This window comes from Hippocampus zosterae, chromosome 8 (assembly GCF_025434085.1).
Source record: "Hippocampus zosterae strain Florida chromosome 8, ASM2543408v3, whole genome shotgun sequence".
Lineage (NCBI taxonomy): Eukaryota > Metazoa > Chordata > Actinopteri > Syngnathiformes > Syngnathidae > Hippocampus > Hippocampus zosterae.
Genome location: NC_067458.1, coordinates 19,578,912 through 19,603,707, shown reverse-complemented (window position 1 = coordinate 19,603,707; position 24,796 = coordinate 19,578,912). Strand labels below are relative to the sequence as shown.

Sequence of the window (24,796 nt, the reverse complement as noted above, 5' to 3'; positions counted from 1 at the left end):
GTGTACCTGCTTGCCGCGTTAGTTTGCTTCCATAATTGTGTCTGTTTCTGCCGACGTCATTCACACGTCATGTCTTGTTTGCTTTTGTGGTGACATTAGTCCCAGTGTAGGGTTGTTACTTGGAGTCTACTTTTTTTGGACTGATGATTTTGCATTTTTGATGAGCTTTTCCAAGTGTCCTTATACAGACCTCTCCCCATTTTTGGAAAAATCTCATTTGTATCTTATCCATGTTTGAAAAAAACCCAAAGGATCTCAGGAGTCTTTCTCACTCAATTTCGGGCTCTTCCCTGTGTTACTCATAAAAATTATTGCGACTAGAGCCAGAAAGCGAGCAGCAATTTGCATCTGGAAGCCCGCGGCCAAATGGAGGGTTTCCCTCTTATCTAACAATCCACGACCCGCCAACACCCTGTCCGTAATAAGACTTTTTCCTTCCAGACCTTCGTCCAGGGGCATCACTCCCCTCTTAAAAATAAAAAAAAATTGGCAGAAACTGGAATTTTCTGTTGGGATCAAAACAAGTCGAGAGTTGTAACGGGTTTGAGTTTCCGGCATAGACAATGTGCCAGATTCCAGTGCCTTGAGGGACACCGGCGCATCACAATGGACGCTCTGTCTGAGGAATAACATGCATACACCCACACACACACTACACCAAATGGTGACAAGTAATGAAGTTTAAACTTCATTACTGTACTTAAAGTCTCTGGAATGTGAAACTAAAATTTCACTTTTGACACATCACAGATGAGAATGTTGTTAAGCCTGACAAATATGAATGATTAAAATGGATACTACTTCATCAAGCATTTTTACAGAACTCAGTTTGCTAGCTAGCATGCTAGCTAGCAAACCGAGTCATGTTTGCTTGTTCGCATGCTAGCATGGCTAGCTAGCTTATCTACTGGCATTGAGGGTGACTCATGCCAGACTTCAAATTGTGGCACTGTATTCACTTCCGTTTAGCTTTCCGTTATGCCAAGTTGTCAAAATGCTTATTCCAAATAACACAAAATGAAAATTCATCTTAACTTTTCATTTCTGTATATATATATATATATTTTTTAAATTGAGGAGTTGAATCGAGACTTTTACTAGAGTCTCTTTGACTTCTACTTTTCAAGTACTTCAGCACTTTTGCCACCTTGGCGCTTTACACCTTTGCTGACGCTCACCGTGTTTATTCGCATACTAGGAAAACGTATAATTTTCCAGTGGCTCGTCTGTGGAATCGTTGCCATTCCTGTGTGTCAAAACTGATGGCATGCATGTCTCTGCATATCCTGCTCAGGTGGAAATGTGTGTTCTGGAGCTGCGTTTTGTTTTGGGGGTAAAGTTCAGGAAGGAGGAATTAGTGTAGTTGTGTGTGTGTGTGTTTGTCTTTGGGGTCAGGCATCCCATTAGTAAGACATTCCCCTGGCTCTAATTGCCTCGTCCCAAGCAGACACCCTGACAGCTCTGTAATCTACGCGTTACACCCAGCACTCAAGATTGTGGGCGTCCTTCTGGGCTGAATAACTAATGTCAGTTTTATGATGCCAAATTAGGTTGCTTTTCATGTTTGGTGGCTCCGTGCACTCAAGTGCCGGCGTCTACGGAGGAGCAAGTGAGCAGGCGGGTTGTGGTTGGGAGCGACTGCTGTTGGATTTTAACGTGGGCGTAAATGTCAGCCTGTGTGCAAAGTGACTTTGAAAGATTTTTTTTTTCTGTCTGGTTGCTACCACCAACGTTTCCCAAAACAAATGTTATATGGATCCGCAAGACACGGGGGACTTGTGATTAATATGTCTGCCTCACCGGCGAGAGATGCCGGGGGTGGGTGTGGGCTACGTTAATTGGATACTCTAAATTGTCCATAGGTGTAAATATGGACAACTTCTCTCACCGAAAGTTAGCTGGGATAGGTTTCCATTCACTCGTGACCCTAATGAGGACTACAAAAAATGGATGGATGGATGTACAGTGCACTTGAAGTCAAAGCCATCAGAATGACACGTCACATTTTCCTCCAAAGTTGCACGGAACCGCAAAGTTCAAGCAGTGTGTGTCCGTGTGTTGCAGATTAAACATTCCAGTACACCTGTGGCAGTTTCGGGCACTGTGTAAATAAAAAACTCAAGTCCCCCTAAACCTCCTTTGGCTTTTTCGACTAGGATTTAACTCGCGATACCTTTGTATGTACTTCAAAACGTGGAGATTAAGCAATCCTCCCCCAAAGCCTTTCAAATGGGCTTCCCTATGAAATATTGACATGTGGTTCTGTGCAGCTGTACAAGCCAAAGTTATCTCCGGTGAGTTGATGGATGAAGAAACTGCAATGGATTCCGTGATAGGGGAAAAAAAAATGTTTTTCTGGTTCCTGTTTTAAGGAGAGAGAAGTGTCCAGGTATGGCGCAAAGGAGAAGAAAGGGAATGCTTTCATCTTGCCACTGGAGCGTCTTATCTGGGAGGCCTGGCCACACTATCTGCGGGAAAGCTCAACCTCTGCATTTGGAGATCAACGTTGACGGCGCACTCTGTTTTCTTCCTGTTAAATATTACTCCCAGGAATCTACGTGTGTGTGTGTATGTGTGTGTTTTGCGAGGTTTGCTTTGAACATTGAGGACATGGTTGGATGTTTGAGTAAGGTTAGCATCGGGTTTATCTTGTTTACACTGTTAAAGCGGGGACGGGAGGCCTGCGGGCATGCCGAGTGACCACTTGATTAATTAAAAAAATACACAACCTAAGTAGGCCTAATATTTTTTTTTTGCAGATTTGGAATGATATAGGCGACCCGGTGTCCAGTGGTTGCAGTTTTTTTATGACCCGAACGCTATGCAGAGAGACACAAAAGCCTCTGTCCTTACTCCCACCCCACAAAAATTGCCTCCTCTGAACCTTAGCGCAAAACATTCATACAACTTGGCCTTTTACACGGAACAACGGTGAGATATTTTCTCACAACTTTGACATCACGATATCACATCAATCCTAAATGACGACTTATAAAGGCGATATGAAAAGGTCTTCAGCGCAAAACGGAGATGGGGTGAAGAGTTCTAATTGACAAAACAGCCAGATAATGACAAGCAGACCATCACACACACACACACGCACACGCACACACACAGAGCAGGAAGAAGGCAGATCCTAGGATAGGATAAATGCTCAGGAAAGCAATTCAATCAGTCAGAGATTTCCTCCGCGCAACTCACCTGTGAGCACAAGTACGCATCAACTACACACACACACACACACACACACACACACACACGCAAAGGCTAATGAGAAGTTCATCTTCACAATTTTCTTGTGTGTGTGTGTGTGTGTGTTTGGACCAACCAAAATGTCCGCTCTAAGACTTGTGGTATGTCCAGGCCTTGTGCCGCACAAAGACAAAATGACAAGCACACATACTCACTCACACCCATATAGATATACTCGATGACTGACAAACGCAGTACACACACACACACACGTGAAAAAAAAAAGCAGCCGGCAGCATTTTGGGCCAGAGGGCGGGGGAGAATGGGGGTTAAGTGTGCGGGGTAAGCAGAAACAGCTCCGTCGCTAGGGTACGTCCAAAATATAACAGAGAGCTGCTGAAACGGGCCGCTTGTTTCACGCGCACGGGCTGCAAAACAAGGTTCTAAGTGAGACAAGATGGTTTGCACTTGTAGCCTGGTAAACTTGTTCACGTGTTTCGCCGAGTCCACTGCTGCAACGCGTGTATCATTGTGCAAGCTTGTGAGTGAGTGACAGTCCGTGTCCGTGTGTGAATGTGTGTTGTGTGTGTACATGTGAGAGTGAGAAAGTGTATGCGAGTATGAATGCGTGTGCATAAGTGTGCGTTTATAAGCGTGTGTGTGTGTGTGTGTGTGTGTATGGCACATCTGCTTCGCATTGCATGCGGGATCAGTCGGGATTCTGCTACAGCCTAAGTGGGTGCGATGGGTGAAGACGGAGAAGCTGGAGGTAGCAAGAGGGGTCCAATAAATGGGGTCCACCTGGGCTCCATGAATGGACGTTTAATATAAAAATAAAATTTGAAAAAAATTGTTATAGACCTATAAAAGTTCACCAGAGCGTCGACACCCCCTCTCTTTATCCCCCTGAAGACGCACAACGGGGCAAGGCAAGTTTATGTTGACTGTAATGAGGCGTGTTGAAGATGGAGAAGGAGGGAGATGGTTAAAGCGAAACAAGATGGAGGGTCACCGGGTTTGTCTGGCAATGACCCTCCATCACCTCCTCATCTCATCTCATCTCTTTTTTTTTTTATTTTTTTTTTTAAATATAGCTTCATTCTCGCCCGTGGCTGTTCCCGTCATTTCGCGGGCGCTCTCACGCCGGTGCCAGCTAATTATTAGCCTTCACCGTAGGATTATTTATCACAGGCTGACTGACAAGTGGAGGGGAGGTGAAAGACGCGTTCACTTCCTCATCGGAGTGAAACATTTGGCATGGGCCGCATGTGTGCGTGCGTATGTGTGTGTGTGTGTGTGTGTACATGCACATGTGTGTGTAATGAAAAGCTGTTCGCACACCGGCTTCACAGTGCAGAGGTGCAGGTCCTGTCCCACTTCTCCATTGTCTCTCTCTCTCTCTCCTCCTGATTGACTGTCTGACTGACTGGTGAGAGAAATGACATACGCCCAAAACTGGTCGCCAGCCAATTTTAGGGACCTACAGAGAAACAAACATTAATTCAGCTTCACATCTGCAGACCATTTAGAGTCTTCGGTTACCCTTCTTACCAGAAGCCTTCCTGTGTGGAGTTTGCACTTTCTCCCCGTGCCTGCGTGGGTTTTCTCCGGGTACTACGGATTCCTCCTCCATTCCAAAAACATGCATGGCATATTCATGGAACACTCTAAGTTGTTCCTCGGTGTGAGTGTGGGTGCGAATGGTTGTTTATTTATGTGTGCCCTGCGATTGGCTGGCAACCGGTTTAGGCTGTCCGCCGCCGATTGCCCGAATACACCTTGGGATAGGCTCCAGCACACCTGCGCCCCTTTTGAGGAAAAGCGGATTGGAAACGGACCGGTTTGGAGCACATTTGTGAAATATACCGTCTCATTTTCACTGATCGTCTTCTTAAATCTTTGTTTGCAATTCTTCAATGGATTGGTTTTGGATGATTTTAACTATTTCATGTCGTCATATGGCCCAGGAGGTAGGGGTTACCCATTCCTGCTCGTAGGGATTACACTATTGCTTTTCTAATGTCAGCGCAGGAGCCTCGTTTATTTTTAATGCTGCCTGACACCAGACAGTGTCCAACGAGAACATGTTACTTTTTTTTGTAACGTTCCATTTTCCACAGACACACACTCACACATACGGACTGGCGCGTGCACAAAGGTCTACATTGTTTGCCATATTTGCAACCACACAGCAAATCAACGCGCCATCTGTGTCGAAGCCGCAAACCAGCTAATAATATGCTAGCGCACCCTTGAGAAAACAAAAACTTTGCACAGACAGCAAGTACATGGAAGGCAGTGAGGAGAACTCGTGAGGAACATCGGGAAGAATTTCCTGTCCCACTTCTCTATTGTCTCTCTCCCTCTCCTCCTGATTGACTGTCTGACTGACTGGTGAGAGAAATGACATACACCCAAAACTGGTCGCCAGCCAATCATAGCGACATACAGAGAAACAAACATTCATTCACGTTCACATTTACGGACAATTGAAAGTCTTCAGTTAACCTAACTAGCCTTTTGGCGAGAGAAGTGCACCGGAAGTATACCTCAGGGCTCAATCCTTGGCCCCCTTCTGTTTAGCTTGTATATGTTACCCTTGGGTCAAATTCTTCCGAATGGCAATCATGTCCATGAAGATGATACGCAGCTACAGTATGTCCCCCAGCGACAACAGTTCAATTAATGTGTTGTGTCACTGATTAAAACTAATTAATAACAGCATGAACCAACATTTTTTTCAAGTGAACCAAAACAAAACTGACGTAATTACATTCGGCAATGGCCGATGCTGTTGCCCATATTTGACAGAGTAAAATTGTGGTACCGATTAATCATCCGATTGATTAGAAGAATACACATTGAACTAAATAATGTCCTTTTTGGTCTATTAACAGTTAAAACAATAAAAATATGAATTGCAGATATAGGTAAAACATTTGACGGTTATATATTATGTTGTCCTTTAGTATTTGAGTGAAGATCTGCAAAAATCGGCCGATTATTTTTTCCAATTTTTGGGGTTGGGAATGTTTTAATCTTTCATCTTTTATACAGTATTGTAAAGTTTTAATGTTTAAAATCACAATGAAATCTGAAAAATGGACAGATTTTTGGCCAGTTTTTTAGAATAGAAAAAATTTAAGCCGATTATCAATTGAGCCATTGTAAAAACAATTGATTGAGCCAATTGAGCCATTGTAAAAACCCATCAAAGCGGTGTGAGCGGTGAAGTGAGTTAAAACTGTACATTAATGTGTGACTTTGAGCACGGCCTCCCTCTCTCTCACACACACACACACACACACATACACACACACATGGATGTGGTTAATATCCAGGTGGAGCGCGTGTTCCAAAGTTCTAGTTCAAGACAAAAATCTGCTCCTTGTCCTTTTTTGACCTGACACGCATGAACATAAATACACACACACACATACACACACGCGCGCACGCGAACACACACGCTGGAGCACACAGACTGACACACTTTAGCCCTGTAGGCAGTGATATGAGAGCCAGTTGGTGTTTTTGCAGCACTTAGCAAGCCCGTATTCCCTTACCACAACAGCATCCAATCACCTGCCAGCTCCTGACCTCTGAACCCTGTCACACAGTCAAAAAGGGGAGTTGGAGGTCTTTGAGGGGGACTGTCGGGGGAGGTTGGGAGGATATGTTGCATACCAGTGTGTGGGGTGGGAGCGTGGCCCAATGACGCGGGATCCATGAAAGGGAAGGTGGGAAGGCATCGGTGCACAACATTTCGTAGCATCTTTTCATCACATTTGCAGAAACGTGAACCTCCCCCAGGGTCTTGTTTACCCTCCCCTTTGTCATCATCTTCATCCTCTTGTTTTTCTGCCGCCATCTCTTTACCTCCACCAAGCATAAAAGAGTCATAGGGGGTGTTTTAATTTGTTAGTTTGCGAGTCAGTTACGCAAAAAAAACCCCAACACGATAATGCCTTTTTTTCCACATAGCATTCTGCCTTAATACTTATAAAATTGAAAATAAATTCCCATAATAGTGCAGCGTTATACAGTACAAAAATGCGACGAGTAGTATTCGAATATTTTAAAAAAATGACTCATCTTACCATATTCTTGTAAATGTACACTTTTTTGTATCTAAAAAATTCACCTTGATAATGTTAACAATTAAAATGAAAACAGGTTAAAACAATTTAAAAAGGTCTCCTAATATTTAGACCTTATTGCAAAATTTATTTTATAATTATTTTTTGTGATATTAGAACATTGTTTTTGTGAAAGAATTTTTTTTATTCTAAAAGTGTGATTTTCATCAGTACCCAATTGCTCCTAATGTAAGACAAGATGACTCATTTCTCTTTTTTTTCCATTATTTTGATCTTCTTTGCCAATGGAAGATGGGCTTTGGTCCTCGCTGTCCTCACTTTGTCCTTATTTTCTTTTCCTTGTCCTTATTTTCTAAAGAATTAAGGAATCGGGACGATGTTTGTCTATCGCTGTCAATTACAGAAATTATATTTTATTATTGAAATTGGCCGCTTTCTTTTATTATCTTAGCTCATGAAATAAAATAAATACTGTCATAAATCATAAATAAATACACCCTCGTACACAAACACACTGAAATGCACTCACTCGGCCTGTTTTATGTGGCTGGTAAAGGATTATTCCATTCGTCCGTGAGCACATTAAACAGAATCAGATAATCATGACTCAGCACTTTGTGCGACTCACAAACAATTAAATAAGTGTGTCTGTACTCATTTTTGCGTATGTGCGCACGCGTATGTGTCCTCTCTTTTGGCTGCCATGTCTCCAGTGTAACTATTGCGTGTCAGCGGGCTACATAAGCTGCTAAGACCTGAAGGCTTAAACTCCGGTCCTCGAGCTCCAACACACCTGATCCAAAATGATCAGGAGCATTGTCAGGCTCCTGTAGAGCTTGCCAATATCATCGGTGAGGGGTTCTGTCACCTTGGCCACCCCGCTGACAAAAATCTCTGTCTCCGCCCCCCGCTTGACCGCCAGCAGCTGTCGTCGTGCCGAGGCCTCACTCACTCAGGGTCCAGAGTGTCACACCGCTTAACGGGGACTCAACACAAGTCGGCGGAAGGATTAAGGACGTGGACATCACACGAATGGGCCAGTCGGCCTCACGTGTCATCACCTGGATAAGCATTGACAGGCAAGGCAGAGTATTTTAAGTCAGGATGATGGACAGGGCGAGTGGGGCATATTCTGAAGTATATTGTGAGGATAATTTACAGGAACATTAGGTACACCGCGACGAATTTGTGTGTTCAAATGACATTACCACGACAGAGTTTGTTTATATTCTTGATAGGTTACGACATTTTTCTCATAAAAACAAAACAAAAAAAAAACATTTTGCAAAAATGACCTCAAATTGTATTTAAAATGTCATTGAATATTCCTGTCAGGGATTAAAGTGTAATAATAACGTACATTTTGTAATTTAATAAAAATGTATACGTCTACATTAAAAATAATGTAATAGTTAAATAATGTAATACTGGTAATTATTTAACAAAAAATATCGCGTACAATGCTTGTGCGAATAATTATACTCGCCAAATGCACAAATTGATATTTTATTCTTTTAAAGTGTATCTCATGAGAGTATGAATTAATAAAAAGTAGGCTAAAACTTAATTCTTTTTTTAAAGTCCATCTTTATTCTTGTACTATTACTTATTCTCATATCCTTAAAAACTTTGGTGAAAAAAATTATACTTGTCTTGGTATTATAATTCTTATCATTTTTATAATATTGCAGCAGTTTTCCTCCTCCCAAAATATACATATGTACAGTATTCTTACAATTTTTGTTCTCATATAAAACTTTATATTCAAGTCAAGTCAAGTCAACAGTATTTATAGAGCACTTTCAAACAGCCATCGCTGCATACAAAGTGCTGTACATGGAGCGATTTAACATATACAATAAACAGTAAGACGAATCAGTAATATTGCAGCATGAAAACAAAAATCTTGAAAACAATGCACAATTATTCTTGTAAAAGGACTTTGAAAACATAATAATATACTCTAAATGTATTTTGGTAATTAATACATTTAGATTAGATTTAGATTAATACATAATTAAATTCTTCTTGTGACATAACTACTTTTAAAAAACACTTTACGCACGTATCGCGACTTTTAATGAGCTTTTTTATTATTGTAGCATGGGATTTTTCTTGTGCTATTTCTTTTTTCTTGAGAAAACTCCAACTTTAATGACCAACTTTCCAAACGCAACAAAAACATCTCTTGGGACATTCCACATTTTTCAAAGCAATTCGCCGAAATACTTTCTTACCAAAAGTATCATGCAAATGTAAATTCTTATAATAGTGTGACTTACAACTTTTTTTTCATAACTTCATCAGCACTTGTTTGTTCTAATCATCTCTAAGGTGGAGCCAAAATTATTGACCGAAGCGTGCCAAACTATCAAACACAATACAAAATGAGAACACTCAAGAAAACCAAATAGAAATCAACATGTGTTGACTGTATATTACAAAATAAAAATACACTGGATTGATATGTAGCGTAGTGATGCATAAATGATGACGGAAGTGACGCAACAGCGCACAGTATGGCCCCTGCTTCCCACCGTAGCATCAGCCAGAGTTACGAGGAAGTTGCATAGGTAAGTCACGTTTCGTTAATTAACAATTTAATAAGAATATTTCACTTTGTTTTTCTCTTCTCTCTCTACTGTGTGGTGTGCCCAAGTAGTTCCCTGGATTGTTTCGAGCCGACATTGCTTGTTTATCGAAGTTACTTTTTGTCGAATGAAAGTTTTTACTTGTTGAATTGATAGCAAGTGCTTGCTTGTCTGTTGCGCAGCAATGTCCTAGACCCAATGCGACTTCACCATTGCTCCCGCCGTACTGTATTGCAGGTAATGTGAGCCCGCAGTTTGTCGCGGAAGCCCTTCTTGTTCGTACGTTGCGCTGCCGTTTCTGCTGTGTGTGATGTGTTTAAAGACATCTCGGAAATAACAGTGAATGTGTTTTTTTTTTTACTGTATGTGACGATATGATCACACTCATTGCATATATCGTTTTCCTTTGATCAATGTTTTGCTGGCAAAGCTACGAGAAAGTTGCATTGCAATGTCCGAGACCCAATGCGACTTCACCATTGCTGCCGCCAGACTGTGTTGCAGTGTTGTATTAAAAGAACTGTCACAATCCACAGTATCAGTGGTCTTGAGGGGACAGCAATACGGAGCTATATATATATGTTTATGTATGTATGTACAGTAAATGTATGTGTATGTATGTGCATATATATATATATGACTAAAAAATGGTCTTAAAATCAAGTCAGAACTTCTTCCTGCCAGCAGTTGGTTTTGCAAGTACGCAACACAAGACACTTGCGGGCAAAAGGCGAGCAGGTGTTGTTTACACGCCCGCTGGTATGCACGCTTGTCACTCCTCGTGTTCTTGTCACCGCGCCAAGCCAGAACAAGTCAGGTGAGCTGAACGGAGAATTTATGAACGAGGTGGTTGTTGCTAGCGGCTCGCCACCGACTACTGTCAGTATTACAGTAATTACCCGGAGGCCCGTGTGCTAAAATAGAAGTTCTGAGGGATGGAGGTGACTTTGGAAAACTTAAGCAAGCAAGGCGCCAGGCCATGTGAACACTACAGAGAAGTTGGGCCAAAACAAAGCCGACTCGCTTTGTTTTGGTTCCGGAGCTGAATGATGGCAGCTGGATTAGAGGCACTTTGGTAATGGCAAACTGGTTGAGAAGAGAAAACCAGTGCCCAATGTGCTCCATAGCAGATGGCATTGATTTCATTTCTTAATAGGATGCTCGAATCAAGATGCTCATCTCTGGGTCAACGTGGCCATGTATGTGTGTGTGTGTGTGTGTGTTTTTTCCCAAACAAGTCAATTTTAATGTCGCCCACTGTATGTTAATCATAAAATATCAGAACAATTATGTTTTTCATTCATTCATTCATTCATTCATTCATTCATCTTCCTAACCGCTTGATCCTCACTAGGGTCGCGGGGGGTGCTGGAGCCTATCCCAGCTGTCTCCGGGCAGTAGGCAGGGGACACCCTGAATCGGTTGCCAGCCAATCGCAGGGCACACAGAAACGAACAACCATCCACGCTCACACTCACACCTAGGGACAATTTTAGAGTGTTCAATCAGCCTGCCATGCATATTTTTGGAATGTTGGAGCACCCGGAGAAAACCCACGCAGGCCCGGGGAGAACATGCAAACTCCACACAGGGAGGCCGGAGCTGGAATCGAACCCGGTACCTCTGCACTGTGAAGCCGACGTGCTAACCACTGGACTACCGGGCCGCCCTATTATGTTTTTCAATTCAATCAAATTCAAAACTCCATTAAAAAAAAAAACAAACGAGTGAAATAATAATAATAGGCCTATGTTGCGCAACATAACAAGATAGAGCCTTGACCTGAACCCTGCGGAACTCCATAAGCTTTAGTCCATGGACCTCCCCCAGTGAGAAAACACAAACTCTTGTTTTTAATTAAAACCCGAGGGAGGTTATTGCGTGACTCTGACGTCTGCTACACTTGAAACAAACCTTAGAAGACAACATGTAATATCTCTCGACACGCTGTGGAAGAACAGCTGGAGAGGTTATACGGTGCACGGGGGAGCAGGAATTGATGGTCATTGAAGAAAGATGGCCACGGATTCAACTCTTCAAGAACACAAACCAACAGTGAGCGCACAGGCGGGTCCCCGTAACGGGAATGGACGGAGTGAGGCCGAGGGAGAAACAATGAAACGCCAACCGACCTACCCACCCAAAACAAGGCAGAATACTCAATGTTCACATCAGTGGCCCGATCTCAACCCAATAGAGTATGTTTGTCATTTTTAAACACCAGAGCACAAGAGGTGCATTCGGCAGCACTGCATATATGTGAGCACCCAACCATCAGAGGAAACAGCTGCGCGGCGTCCGGGTGCGTCGGAAGAGGCGGAACGGGCAAGATAACCCAGGACCTCTCAGACAGGAAGCTTTGCGAGGAGCCTCAGGAAGCGGGGCTCGGGGCCCCGATGTGCAAAAACCTACGTGTAAAAATAAACAGCACTCAGGTGCACAAACACAATCACATTGCCGCCTTGGCTTTTTTTTTCTTTCTTATTTTATGAGCCAGTTGAGGTGTTTTGGCTGCAAGTCTGCGCAATAAGTACAGCGCCCGACAGTTGCATGATAGCGTGTCGCGTTTTAATCTGGCATCCATCAATCAGTCAGCAACGGTTCTGGATTGCGCCCCAAAACTCGGGAGTGAATATCTATAAAAACTCTAACCCGAGGCTGGAGGAGGAGAAACTGGCAGGGTGCCTCCTTTTAGCTACAGACGAGGAAGCAGCCCGAGTGTTTTTATGGTTACTCCTTCCTGCAGGACTTGAATAAGAGTACATTCACGCAACTAGTGGCTACGCACAGATGACAAAAGCTATTAAAAAAAACACAATGATTGTAATGTTCACCTACTAACCTATCCCGTACCTACTGACAACCAACCTCGGACATGCCTACCTACTGTATCTACCCACAGTAACTACCTACTTTCCTACCTATCGACCTCCTGTACTTACCAACCAATTTACAACCAACCACCTATTATCTACTTACTGACTAATAATCTTCATAGCTACCGACTCACAACTTACCTACGTACCAACCTATGGACCATCTACCTAGTTCCCATCTACCCACCTAGATTCATTCAGTCATTCATTCATTCATCTTCCTAACCGCTTGATCCTCACTAGGGTCACGGGGGGTGCTGGAGCCTATCCCAGCTGTCTTCGGGCAGTAGGCGGGGGACACCCTGAATCGGTTGCCAGCCAATCGCAGGGCACACAGAGACGAACAACCATCCACGCTCACACTCACACCTAGGGACAATTTAGAGTGTTCAATCAGCCTGCCACGCATGTTTTTGGAATGTGGGAGGAAACCGGAGCACCCGGAGAAAACCCACGCAGGCCCGGGGAGAACATGCAAACTCCACACAGGGAGGCCGGAGCTGGAATCGAACCTGGTACCTCTGCACTGTGAAGCCGACGTGCTAACCACTGGACTACCGGGCCGCCCTCCCACCTACATTCCTGCCTACTTATTACCTACTTATCAAACCACGTAGCCACCTACTTGTTAACAACAAACATACTCTACCAACCATACATCCCACCTATTTCATAATTCACTCCTTACCACCAACCCACCTAAATACAGTACCTAGACATCTACAAACAAAACAAAATCTACGTGTCACCTACCTATATGTTGACCTGCTTAGTATTCGCCTACCTACTGTCCCTACCGAAGTACCATCTGGCCACATAACCCAATCAGTCCATTTCCAGTGAAGACAGTCCTCTAGAATCGGGCCACACGTACAGCCCCAAAGGTCAACGTGCTGACAAGAGCGTCTCCCAATCGCGGCACGCAGACGCCAAATGCCACTGCTACGGTCTATTGTCAAAACAGGTTGTCCTCCAGGGTAGCAACGCATTCCTGACACGGTTGCAACATCTTCATGTTAGCCCTCTGCGCTAAGTCCATAAATTGAGATTTAGGGATGCGCGTCACTCGGGCCAGCAATTGTCACCGCTACAAATCAACAAGAAGCTAGCGCGCGCACTCGAGAGAGCAAAACTAAGACTGCAAAACTACATGGCAACTAGCAAAAAAAAAAATTAAAAAACCTAGCAAAAAAAAGGAGAAATGGAAGATCAAAACAAAGGGAATTCCTTTAAAAAAAAAAGTGAACAAAAAACGCTTTCCCCACCAAACAGAGAAACAACAAGCAGATGCAGCTGAAACAAACAAATGCAGGAAATGCCTAAGCAAAAACTACAGATATTCATATGATTTCAGTATTCACATACAGTACAGTAATTTTGCAAGTGAATCCCTGCTTTGTATTCAATCCATAAATATTTATTGGTAAGAAAGATACTTTAACAAGATGTTGGCATCACAAACCTCCACAAAAATCTGATTAAAAAAAAAAAACATACGTACACAAATGGTTTTATTCTGTTAATTGAGTGTAAAAAAAGTAAAAAGATGCACCAAAAACCAAAACAAACTACAACAGATGACTACAAAACTGTACAATAAAAGAAAAGCTCATTTACATTCATTTTGCCAATTGACTCACGACTCTTTGTTCAACATCAAGTACCTACGGAGCAAAGTCACGCAACTTTTCCACCGCCACTGCTCCAAATGCAAAATGGCCACAGGTACTACTAATAATAAATAAGACGCCTTTCACATGCAATACAATCAAGGGCGAGGCGCGGGGGTGAACGAGGCCCAGCTGTGTTATCGTTGGTGTCCGAACGCCTGCCGTCAAAAGCGAGCAAAGTGACACGCGTATATGCACAATGGCTAATTACTGCCAGTTAGCCCGCTCATTTACGGCTATTACCACCAAAACGACTTCCTCCGCTGCCCGGTGGGATACACGTCAAGCTGAAAATGCCCCTTTTTTTTTCCTTCCAAGTTTTCGAGCACAATTTAGCATTTCAAGTCAGCGTCCAAAATGGGCTTTATTGGCGACACCTGCGGCATTTGACAGTTGAGGTGTTTATTACCGACGGCGGGCGGCGACGCCCCATGTGTAAAATGTGCCATTTAAATACGATGAATAATTTAGAGCCCCGCGTTGTTTCAGCAGAACACCGAGGAGTTTATTATTCTTCAAACTTTTTTCACAACACGTGCTTAAATATGAGCACTTAAAATGTGAGTTATGGCTCGGCGATCTGGAGTTAAAATGAAGTTTTTGGTTGGGGGGGGGTTGGATTTCCAAGTACAGTGGATATAAAAAGTGTTCACACCTTAACCTCGAGAGTCTTTGGCCAAGTATGAGGTAATTATGCAAAGTTCCAAGTTTTTATTATTATTTTTTAATCATCAATATGCTCAATAGCACTGGTAAATCACCATACTTTAAAAAAAAATTAATTATTCTAGAACATAATGTACTTTTCTTTATTCATATCTTTATTATATTAGCTCTTTGGTCAATTTTTGCTGATTGTCTTTTTTTTATTTTTACTTATACTTAGACAAGGGGAAAAGACAAATATTAAAGGACAGTCTTGTGAAACAGTCACATTTACGTCTTGTAAATTCATAAATATTTTGTTTTAAATGTTAAAGGATCCATAAAGAAGCTATTTTATTCATGATATATTTGTAATTAGATTTTTATGTTTTTTCTAATCGGCTAATTAATCATTGATCGGAATTGGCGTTGTGCTAAAAAAGAAAGTCGGGCCCAATTTTATTCCGCTTTTCAAAATACAGCGCTATTTTCTTTCTGATTAAAAACAGATGACTAAATAATTTGTGTTTTATGGGGGGGCTGGAACGGCTGAATGGCATTTCAATTTATTACACTGGGGAATGTTTTTTTGAATTGCAAGTAAATTAAGTTTACGAGGTTGGTCATGCAGCAAATTGAAATCATAAGTCAAGGAAACACGGTATGTTAAAGTTTTGTTTTATTTTGTTGGGGGAGGAGGGGGTTCCTTTGGGGTGCTTCAACCAAGCCTTTGTCGAGCTTTCTTGTGAGGTGAGGTGTCAAACCGCTGCTCAAGGACGCCCCGTAAATAGGCTACGGTCCGGATCTAATGTGATCTACGGGGGTGGGCCGCCTCATCACATTGTTTGGTCTCGGCCGAGGGTCCCGCTGGGAAGCGCACATCCACTCAGCACGCTTACGTACAAACATGTCTGGACCCTCCACGGCCAAACTGCCAAAACACACAGAGTCATCTCACGGGCTGCTCTGGGTTTTGTCAAATGCGCACGCTGGACACGCACACACACACACACACACACAGGTATATACACACAGGGGGTTATACAAATACACACAAATACTCGCAAAGCAGCTAATGTATATGTGCACTTAAGAGATTGTGATAAGAACTGGAGCCCTTCAATTTAACCAGTACAATCAATCATTTGCTTTGCGTGCGTGTGTGTGTATATATAACTACATATGTGTATATATTTGTGTGTGCATGCACACACCCGCGAGTTTCGACTGAGACTTTTTTTTCTTCTACCTCTCGGACAAACCAGTTTGACGGCACAAAGAAGAGATTTGTGAAAATTGCCCCCAGCAAATACTAATTAATGATTGGTCCAGAGGCGGCCTGCTGGCCGAGTGGTTCGCACGTCAACTTCACAGTGCAGAGATACTGGGTTCAATTCCAGCTCCGGCCTCCCCGTGGTGTTTGCATGTTCTCCCCGGGCCTACGTGGGTTTTCTCCGGGTACTCCGGTTTCCTCCCACATTCCGAAAACATGCATAGCAGGCTGATGGAACACTCTAAAATTGTCCCGAGGTGTGAGTGTGAGCGCGGATGGTTGTTCGTCTGTGTGTGCCCTGCGATTGGTTGGCAACCGGTTCAGGGTGTCCCCCGCCTACTCCCCGAAGACGGCTGGTATGGGCTCCAGCAACCCCCGCGACCCTTGTGAGGAGAAAGCGGATCGGAAAATGAATGGATTGGTCCTGTGGGCCAAGGAAGCACAAGAGGCTAGCGAGACTCTGACCCTGACTGGCTACCCTACTTTGGGAACCCAAACCTGATTTGGAAACCCCGATCCTGACTTTAAAAAAAAAAATTAAAAAACGCCAAACCAAGACTTAAAAACATCATTTGAAAGACAGAGCCTGACTTGAAATCCCACTTTGGAATCTGAAACCTGATTGTCAACAACATTTGAAACCCTAACCCTGACTGGAAACAGAACTTGAAATTCTAAACCTGACATAAACCGCTCACTTGAACCCCTAATCCTAAAATGAAAACATCATTTGAAATGGTGACCCTGACAGCAAACCCTACTTTGACAAACAAGACCTACCTGGAAACCCTGCCTTTGAAATCCTAGTTTAGCCCCTTCGGGGACAGCGGTCAGTACATGATACAGCTTATCATGTCATCAGGTTACAGGATGCATGAAATGGTTCAAAGTCTCATATTAAAATCATCACTCACTCACAGCCCCTAACCATGACTTAAAACAACCCCATGGATTTCTCTGCATTTGGTCAGAAATATGCCGGCAGAGTGTCGTGCTTTGAATTGCTCAATGTATGGAGCAGGGCGTGGTCTGGACTTTGTGCGGATGCCGAGCAGAGATCTTTGCGGAGATTTGACGGATTAAAGCAGCAAAGTGTCTGCGCTTACCGCTCGTGTTCAAATCCGTGCGTTATGTTCTTGACGGCTACGGTAGCTTCATAGTGGAACCGCATCAGTCGGACCGCAGTGTCATCCCAGCAACGGGCCATGCATTTTTAGTAGCGGTACGAGCCAGGCTTAAAAGCTTAACGTTGACTCAAAACCCTGCTTTCAAAGCCTCACTTGAAAATGTAATTCGAAGCACTAACCCTGACGACTGAAAATGACCAGACACCCTAACCCTGACACAAAACCCTACAAGGAAACCTGAACCGTGGTTTTAAACCCTACTTTGGAAACCCACACAATGAACTCTTCAAGGACTTCGGCTGGCAACTGATCCAGGGTGTCCCCCGCCTACTCCCCGAAGATGGCTGGGATGGGCTCCAGCAACTCCCGCGACCCTTGTGAGGAGAAAGCGGATCGGTAAATGAATGGATTGGTCCGGAGGGCCGAGGAAGCACAAGAAGCTCGCGAGACTCTGACCCTGACTGGCTACCCTACTTTGGGAACCCAAACCTGATTTGGAAACCCTGATCCTGACTTTAAAATAAAATTTTAAAAAACGCCAAACCAAGACTTAAAAACGTCATTTGAAACCCACACAATGAACTCTTCAAGGACTTCAACCGTGCCTTTTAAGCCCTAATGTAAAACCCCTAACCCTGACTTCAAAGCTGACCTTAAAACTCTACCCAGTAACACTTTTTTGGAAAACCCCTGCTTTGAAAAACCAAACCATGACTTAACAGCCAAATTTGAAACCACAATCCCAACTGCTGACCCGAACTCCTACTTGAAACAGAGCTTTCAAACCTCAGAACCTTACTAACTACTTCATGGCACAAGCTGTGCAAAGAGGTTTTATACCGTCAAGCTTATGATAGATAAATGTACTTTTAAGCACAGATAAAAGCATACGTTAAAAAAAAAAAAATTGGCGCAGACACTTTAAGTTCCTCCACTAGCAGAGGACAAAGAGTGCATCTATCCCGAGGAGATGAGAGACGGTGAAGGGTGGAGGAGAGAGAGAGAGGGAAGGTTGGGAGGCGTGGGTGAATGGCGGAGAAGAAGGAGGAGGAGATGGAGGAGGAGGACGGGACGAGCCAGAAAAAAAAGACTGTTAGTGGAACTTTTCCAAAATAGCAGATGCTGGAATGTTGGCGTAAGGTGCCACATGAGGCTGGGAAGTATTTGTTAGTGCGTTGCCAAGGCAACAGGACAATCCAAGCCTTTCTCGGGCCCGGCCAGAACAATAAGAGTGCGCGCGGCTTTGGGTTATGATAGGAATGTGGACAATTAGAAAGGCCTGCGAGGAAAAACAAACAAACATGTGCCCACGTGCATATGCGCACGTGCACACACACACACACACACACACACACACACACACACACCCTCAGCGATCTTAGTTATTGAGTTAGTTTGAAAGAAATACCTCTTTGAAACCCTAACCCAAACTTGAAACCCAATTTTGAAAACATAACCTAAAACCCGAAATCTGACTTGAACCCCTACTTTGAACATCTAATTTCACCAAACCCGCATTTGAAACCCTAAAACCGGCTCGAATACCTAATTTTAAACTGTGATCCTGGCTTGAAACCCGATTTTAAAATCCTTAACCTGACTTAGATAATGACATTTAAAACGTATGCTGAAACCCTAACCCTGACTTGAAACCCTATTTGGAAACCCTAATACCAAATGGAAACCCTAACCCTGACTTAAAACCCAATTTAACAATCCTAACTTGAAACCCTAATCCTGAATTAAAACCATGCTTTGAAAGCCAAACTTCAACCGTTCAACTTGGCTGAACAGTAAAATTTCAAACCCTAACCATGACTTAAAACCGTACTTTGCAACCCTACCACCTACTTCAAACTAGAAACTCCAAACCCTACTAACACAAATTGATAGCTTCATATTAAATCCCAATCTCAAAACCTTACCTTGAAACCCCTAATTGATTTAGAACCCTAACATCCAACCGTAACCTTGACTTTAACCCCTATTTTGAAACCTCAACCCGAAGACGCCGCCTACTTTTGTGTGAAGCGCGTCCCTCGGCGTCGACAAAGTCGGGAGACGCTGCCTAATTAGCACCATCCAGTCACGTCACGAACCTTGCCCCAAGAAAAAAAAAACCCAACTGATTTATGATCACTTTCACCTGCTTTCATGGCGCTCGTCAATGTGACCGTCACAAGGACGCCTCGGAGACAGACGACATCATCAATTGTCGCACGGTTGCTGTATCGCGATACCGCTCGACCGATATCAAACTATCATGTTGATATTGTATCGGGGGATCAGGCGGCGAATCCCAGCCTCCTTAATGGAAGATGCGGTTCACTTCATCTTCATTTAGTGACATGTCCGCTTTCATCGGTTGACCGTGCATGCAAGTCCCCCTTCACTTGCCCGGTAACAACTCCGTATTGATCTCCGATAGGCTTTCATGGCCTTCTCAGAGGAGGCTGGAGTAGGGTGCTGAAGATGATGGTGTGCTCATACAAGTGTCATTTCAAGAAAGCAGAATCAGTAATTGCCGGGCTTATCTTTCATATCCTATTTGTAACTCTCATAAATCCAACACGCAGGTAAAGCGCTTCTCGAATCGACTCACCTGTAATTACGATGCTAACTCCGATACTAAACTTATGCTTGGGCTTCTCTCCCCTTGTGTCCGTTTCAGACTTTGCTGCAACGAAGAACAAGCACCTCCTTTTCCTCGCTTGGTTCTATTCTCCTCACCCTCCTCTTTCTCCAACCTGGCTTTGACTTCTTGATTGCTTCTGAAAGGCCCGGCTGGAATAACCAGCAAGTCCAAACACATGCTGACAAGCTGCCAGCCACACTTTTTTTTTTTTCCGCACACGCAAAACAACACAAACATACACCTATGTCACCCCCTCCCCACACCCACACCTCCCCACTGCCCCAACTAAAGTGTGCTAAGACAAAAAAACACACACGCACGTTAAATGAGCAGGGTTGGGGGGGCTTTACAGAGGTAAATGGAGTGGAACAGGTTAGCATTGGTGCCATACAGTGTCCCACCTGTACAAACATGGGCCTTGCACACACACACACACACACACACTGAAAAAAAGGCCTCCATCTGGAGCGAGGCACCGTTGGGTTTTAATAGCTATCGATCATCCTCCCTGGTGACACACTCACACTCGCCGCCCTGTTACTGCCAGCTGAGGACTCACATGCATGGCCCACACGCACCCCCCTCCCTCCACATGCACACACACACACACACACACCCGTGCGTGAAATAAAAAACCAAAGGCTGACTGCCTTTGGTTTTTTATTTCATTTACATAATCAGGTCCAGATGCACTCTGACAGATTAAATGACACTGGGACAACAAATAAATGAAAAACATCTTACGAGAAAAGCTGTCTCGGGTTACCTTTAATAATTACGATAATAATCGTTAAAGACGCGAGCACTGATGAACAGGAAATGGGCACGCACCGATTTTCTTCAGATGGAGTACAAGTTGAAGTACTTAGATTGGAGCGTTTTGAAGTTTAATGCAGTTTTGGTTGTTGTGTTTTTCTGTTTTGTTTTTTTAAAATCAAAAAGTAAAGAATTTCCACACAGATGACATAGCTCCTCCTTCATCTGGCAGTATCAGAAGAATAGTTTTGCAGGTTTCTTGTTGTTGTTTTTTAGTATAGATTAATATTCATCATGTAGCGTTTAAACTGTAAAAGTCTAATCCTGCATTGAAACCCTAACCTTGATTTGAAACCCTCATTTAAAATTCCAACCTTGATCTGAAATCCAGCCTTGAAATTCTAACCCTTATTTGAAACCTTGAGCCTTGTTTGAGACCCTCACCCAGTTTTGAAACCCGAACCCTATCTTGAACCACTACTCTGAAATATTAACCCTCTAGTGTAAAAGCCTGACCCATGAAACCATATTTTAAAAATATCAACTTTGAAACATAGATATACACCAAGCCCAAAACCAAATTAATACCCTAGCTTCAAACCTTGCCTTAAAGTTCCAATTTGAAACATAAACCCAGTTTTGAAATCCTGACCATATCTTGAAACCCTCCTTTCATCTAATAAAACTACTGTGAAACCCTAACCCTGTCTTGCAACCCAACTACTGTACGATATCGTCATGCTGGTATCAATACTAATATTGATACTGACGAGATATCGATATTCGGATTGCACCGCCTCCCACAATGGACAAAGTGTTGTGCTTTACGTGACTTTAAGATATATACTGTATCTATCCATCCATCCATTTTCCGAACCGCTTGATCCTCACTAGGGTCGCGGGGGGTGCTTGAGCCTATCCCAGCCGTCTTCGGGCAGTAGGCGGGGGACACCCTGAACCGGTTGCCAGCCAATCGCAGGGCACACAGAGACGAACAACCGTCCATGCCCACACTCACACCTAGGGACAATTTAGAGCGTCCAATCAGCCCGCCATGCATGTTTTTGGAATGTGGGAGGAAACCGGAGCACCCGGAGAAAACCCAAGCAGGCCCGGGGAGAACATGCAAACTCCACACAGGGAGGCCGGAGCTGGAATCGAACCCGGTACCTCTGCACTGTGAAGCCGACGTGCTAACCACTGGACTACCGGGCCTATACTGTATCTAATGTGACTATATTAGACACAATATATCAAACATAAAACTACAAAAAGTCACAAAACATTGGGCCCCCAATGCCCATAAAATATAAATAAACATTTATTCCATTTGTGCATTATATTTTTTCATACATTTATCATCCCCCTGGTCAGGAAAAAGGTTTTCCGCGCCGGTCTAGTCCGCAGAGCCACGTACGGGTACATTTTAGGAGTAATAGTGTCCCAGATATATGCCCCTGCCCATAAAGTGTAAGTACATTTTCTATTATTCGTGTCAGAGTGTGTGATTAGCGTAGTGCAGTCCATTGTCCCCCTGGCCCTTTTGTCAGAAATCAAGACTGGTTTAATGGTGGGAGGTTAACTCGTCCACTCCATCTGTCTGGGTCATCTTACCGGTCGCTATCTTCAGCGCACCGTATCTAAATATATCCTCCCCGCCACCACCTTGCTTGACAAGTAAATCAGTCCCCTGGCGCTGGCTGGCTCGGGGAGTCACCGAAAGAAGGATGAACCGGCTCGTAAAAAAATAAAATAGAGAAAAAAAAACCGTCTGATTTTTTAAAAAAAAATTATGGCTGTTAATGCTGTCATTACACACTGCTGTACATTGTCACACTGTGGCGATCAATAATTTCGGGTAGAGTCAGATATCATGGGTGTCCTTCATGGTCTTTGCGAGGGTATTATTACCATCCCCATGGTTTTTGTTGCTTGTTATTTGGTTAGCTGGAGTACAGCACAAACTACATTTGATTGCTTTTCCGTTGTAAGGGTGCAAAAATGACACCCCCCCCCCCACACACCCAGCACAATTTCGGACATAGGCGTACCCATGTGGACAGTAGTGCTGCCTGATGGCTGGTCGAAGAATTAGGCATTGGGTGACGTCATTTAACTTTAAGCCATACTGAAGTCGCCAATTTTAGGACAAAGGCAAAACTTTCGAAAGACTCGTCTTGAAAGCGCTATATAAATCAGCATGTATTGTGTGTATTGTAAGTCGGTATCAACGGGGTTAATCTTCCCCTCAGCGAATCGAATCGTGCTGGGAGGCGCACAGCCCTACCATTGTTACGATAGCAATAAAACTGTGTTTTAGAACAATACAGAACCATATTTATAATTTCAGATAGCTGCCACGTAGAGGCGAAAAATCCAGGCATGGACTGTCTCTGTCACGGAAACACCGAAGTACTGTCAGGGAATTGGTCGATCACTGCCAACAGCCTCTGAAAATATCCACCCTCTCTTTTATTTCTCGCCTAATTCCACTATTTGCGTTATTATAATATAGCTTGGGCGGCCCGGTAGTCCGGTGGTTAGCACGTCGGCTTCACAGTGCAGAGGTACCGGGTTCGATTCCAGCTCCGGCCTCCCTGTGTGGAGTTTGCATGTTCTCCCCGGGCCTGCGTGGGTTTTCTCCGGGTGCTCCGGTTTCCTCCCACATTCCAAAAACATGCGTGGCAGGCTGATTGAACACTCTAAATTGTCCCTAGGTGTGAATGTGAGCGTGGATGGTTGTTCGTCTCTGTTTGCCCTGCGATTGGCTGGCAACCGATCCAGGGTGTCCCCCGCCTACTGCCCGAAAACAGCTGGGATAGGCTCCAGCACCCCCCGCGACCCTAGTGAGGATCAAGCGGCTCGGAAGATGAATGAATGAATGAATAATATAGCTACAGCGGCCAGGGAGATGCGCTTCTTCCTTGGCAATCGCGCCATGTTTTCCGTGATAATACAACACTTATATTGCGACTGAGCCAAAATGTCTGACTTTGACTGACTTGACTTGACTTAACTTGCTTGATCTTTGTCACAGTCATTCGGAACTGGCTTGAAACTTAAAGGTGAAGACTTGAGACTTTTACGCGCTTCTGTGAGTTACTCCAACCTCTGAAATGAGGACGTGACTTTTACGCTCTTTGTTCAAGTGGCATATTCTTAAATATTAATCACTAGCTCTCCTCATTCATCTATTCATGACTTTTGCGGTTATGAGTGAACGATGGCCTCATGCAGCCCACCCCAGACACACGAGCAAGTTTGGGTATGCATGCTATGATGTCATTTCGGACTGATTATATTCTCTCATTGGAATGAATTCCCTCTTTTTTGGTTCCCATCTCGCATGGCAATAGTCGGCCGCTGGTCGATTCGCTCGCACGCTTTGAAGCCGTGTTTAACGCGGAGGCCTTAAACGCTTCAACATGCGTTGCTCCCTCTGAATGGCCGCCATGTTTAAAGTTACAGCTACAACATGGCGCCAAAGACGTTTTACTGTGTGGACGTGCGTGAGTAAAATTAGCTCGGGGGGAGTCTGTCCGACAGTATTTTTTTTTTTTTAGGGAAGGCAGTTGCATACATACAAGTGCAAAAAAACCTTAACTAGGGTTTAAATAAAAACACGTTTTCATGGGAAAGGCTCAAGAGACATTTAAAAGATAATTTCTTGGGCGTATTCTTCTTTTGACAGCCTTTGTTGAGTCTGTTGTTCGACGTTTGAAATATGAGAGCAAAAAAAATAAATAAAAAGCCAGAGGGAGAAAAAAAAACTATTACAAGCCAGAGGGGGAAAAAAACAATTACTGTCTTTTGAAAAACATTCCGTCCCAAATTTGGGTTGAATTTTGAATTATATGACGGCCTCGGGGTGACTTTCAAAGTTGTCTGATGGAAAGTGTAAAAATGAATTTGCCGTTGCAAAATCTGAACTGTG

The 24,796-nt window shown here is 43.7% G+C and overlaps 1 protein-coding gene and 1 long non-coding RNA gene across 2 annotated transcripts in view; one reads left to right on the top strand and one right to left on the bottom strand.

Annotated features, from left to right (window-relative positions):
* LOC127606172 (uncharacterized) overlaps positions 1-20,671 on the bottom strand; it is a 36,472-nt gene extending 15,801 nt beyond the window's left edge. Inside the window, exons 1-4 of the mRNA XM_052074255.1 lie at positions 20,666-20,671; positions 20,074-20,188; positions 4,744-4,819; positions 4,534-4,672 (exon numbers count right to left, since the gene is read on the bottom strand). Coding sequence (XP_051930215.1) covers positions 4,534-4,672; positions 4,744-4,819; positions 20,074-20,188; positions 20,666-20,671 — 336 coding nt within the window. The remainder of the gene's footprint in view (positions 1-4,533; positions 4,673-4,743; positions 4,820-20,073; positions 20,189-20,665) is intronic.
* Positions 20,672-23,391: 2,720 nt separating this feature from the next.
* Positions 23,392-24,796, top strand: part of LOC127605616 (uncharacterized) — a 113,617-nt gene continuing 112,212 nt past the window's right edge. Inside the window, exon 1 of the long non-coding RNA XR_007963624.1 lies at positions 23,392-23,579. This is a non-coding gene — a long non-coding RNA (uncharacterized LOC127605616). The remainder of the gene's footprint in view (positions 23,580-24,796) is intronic.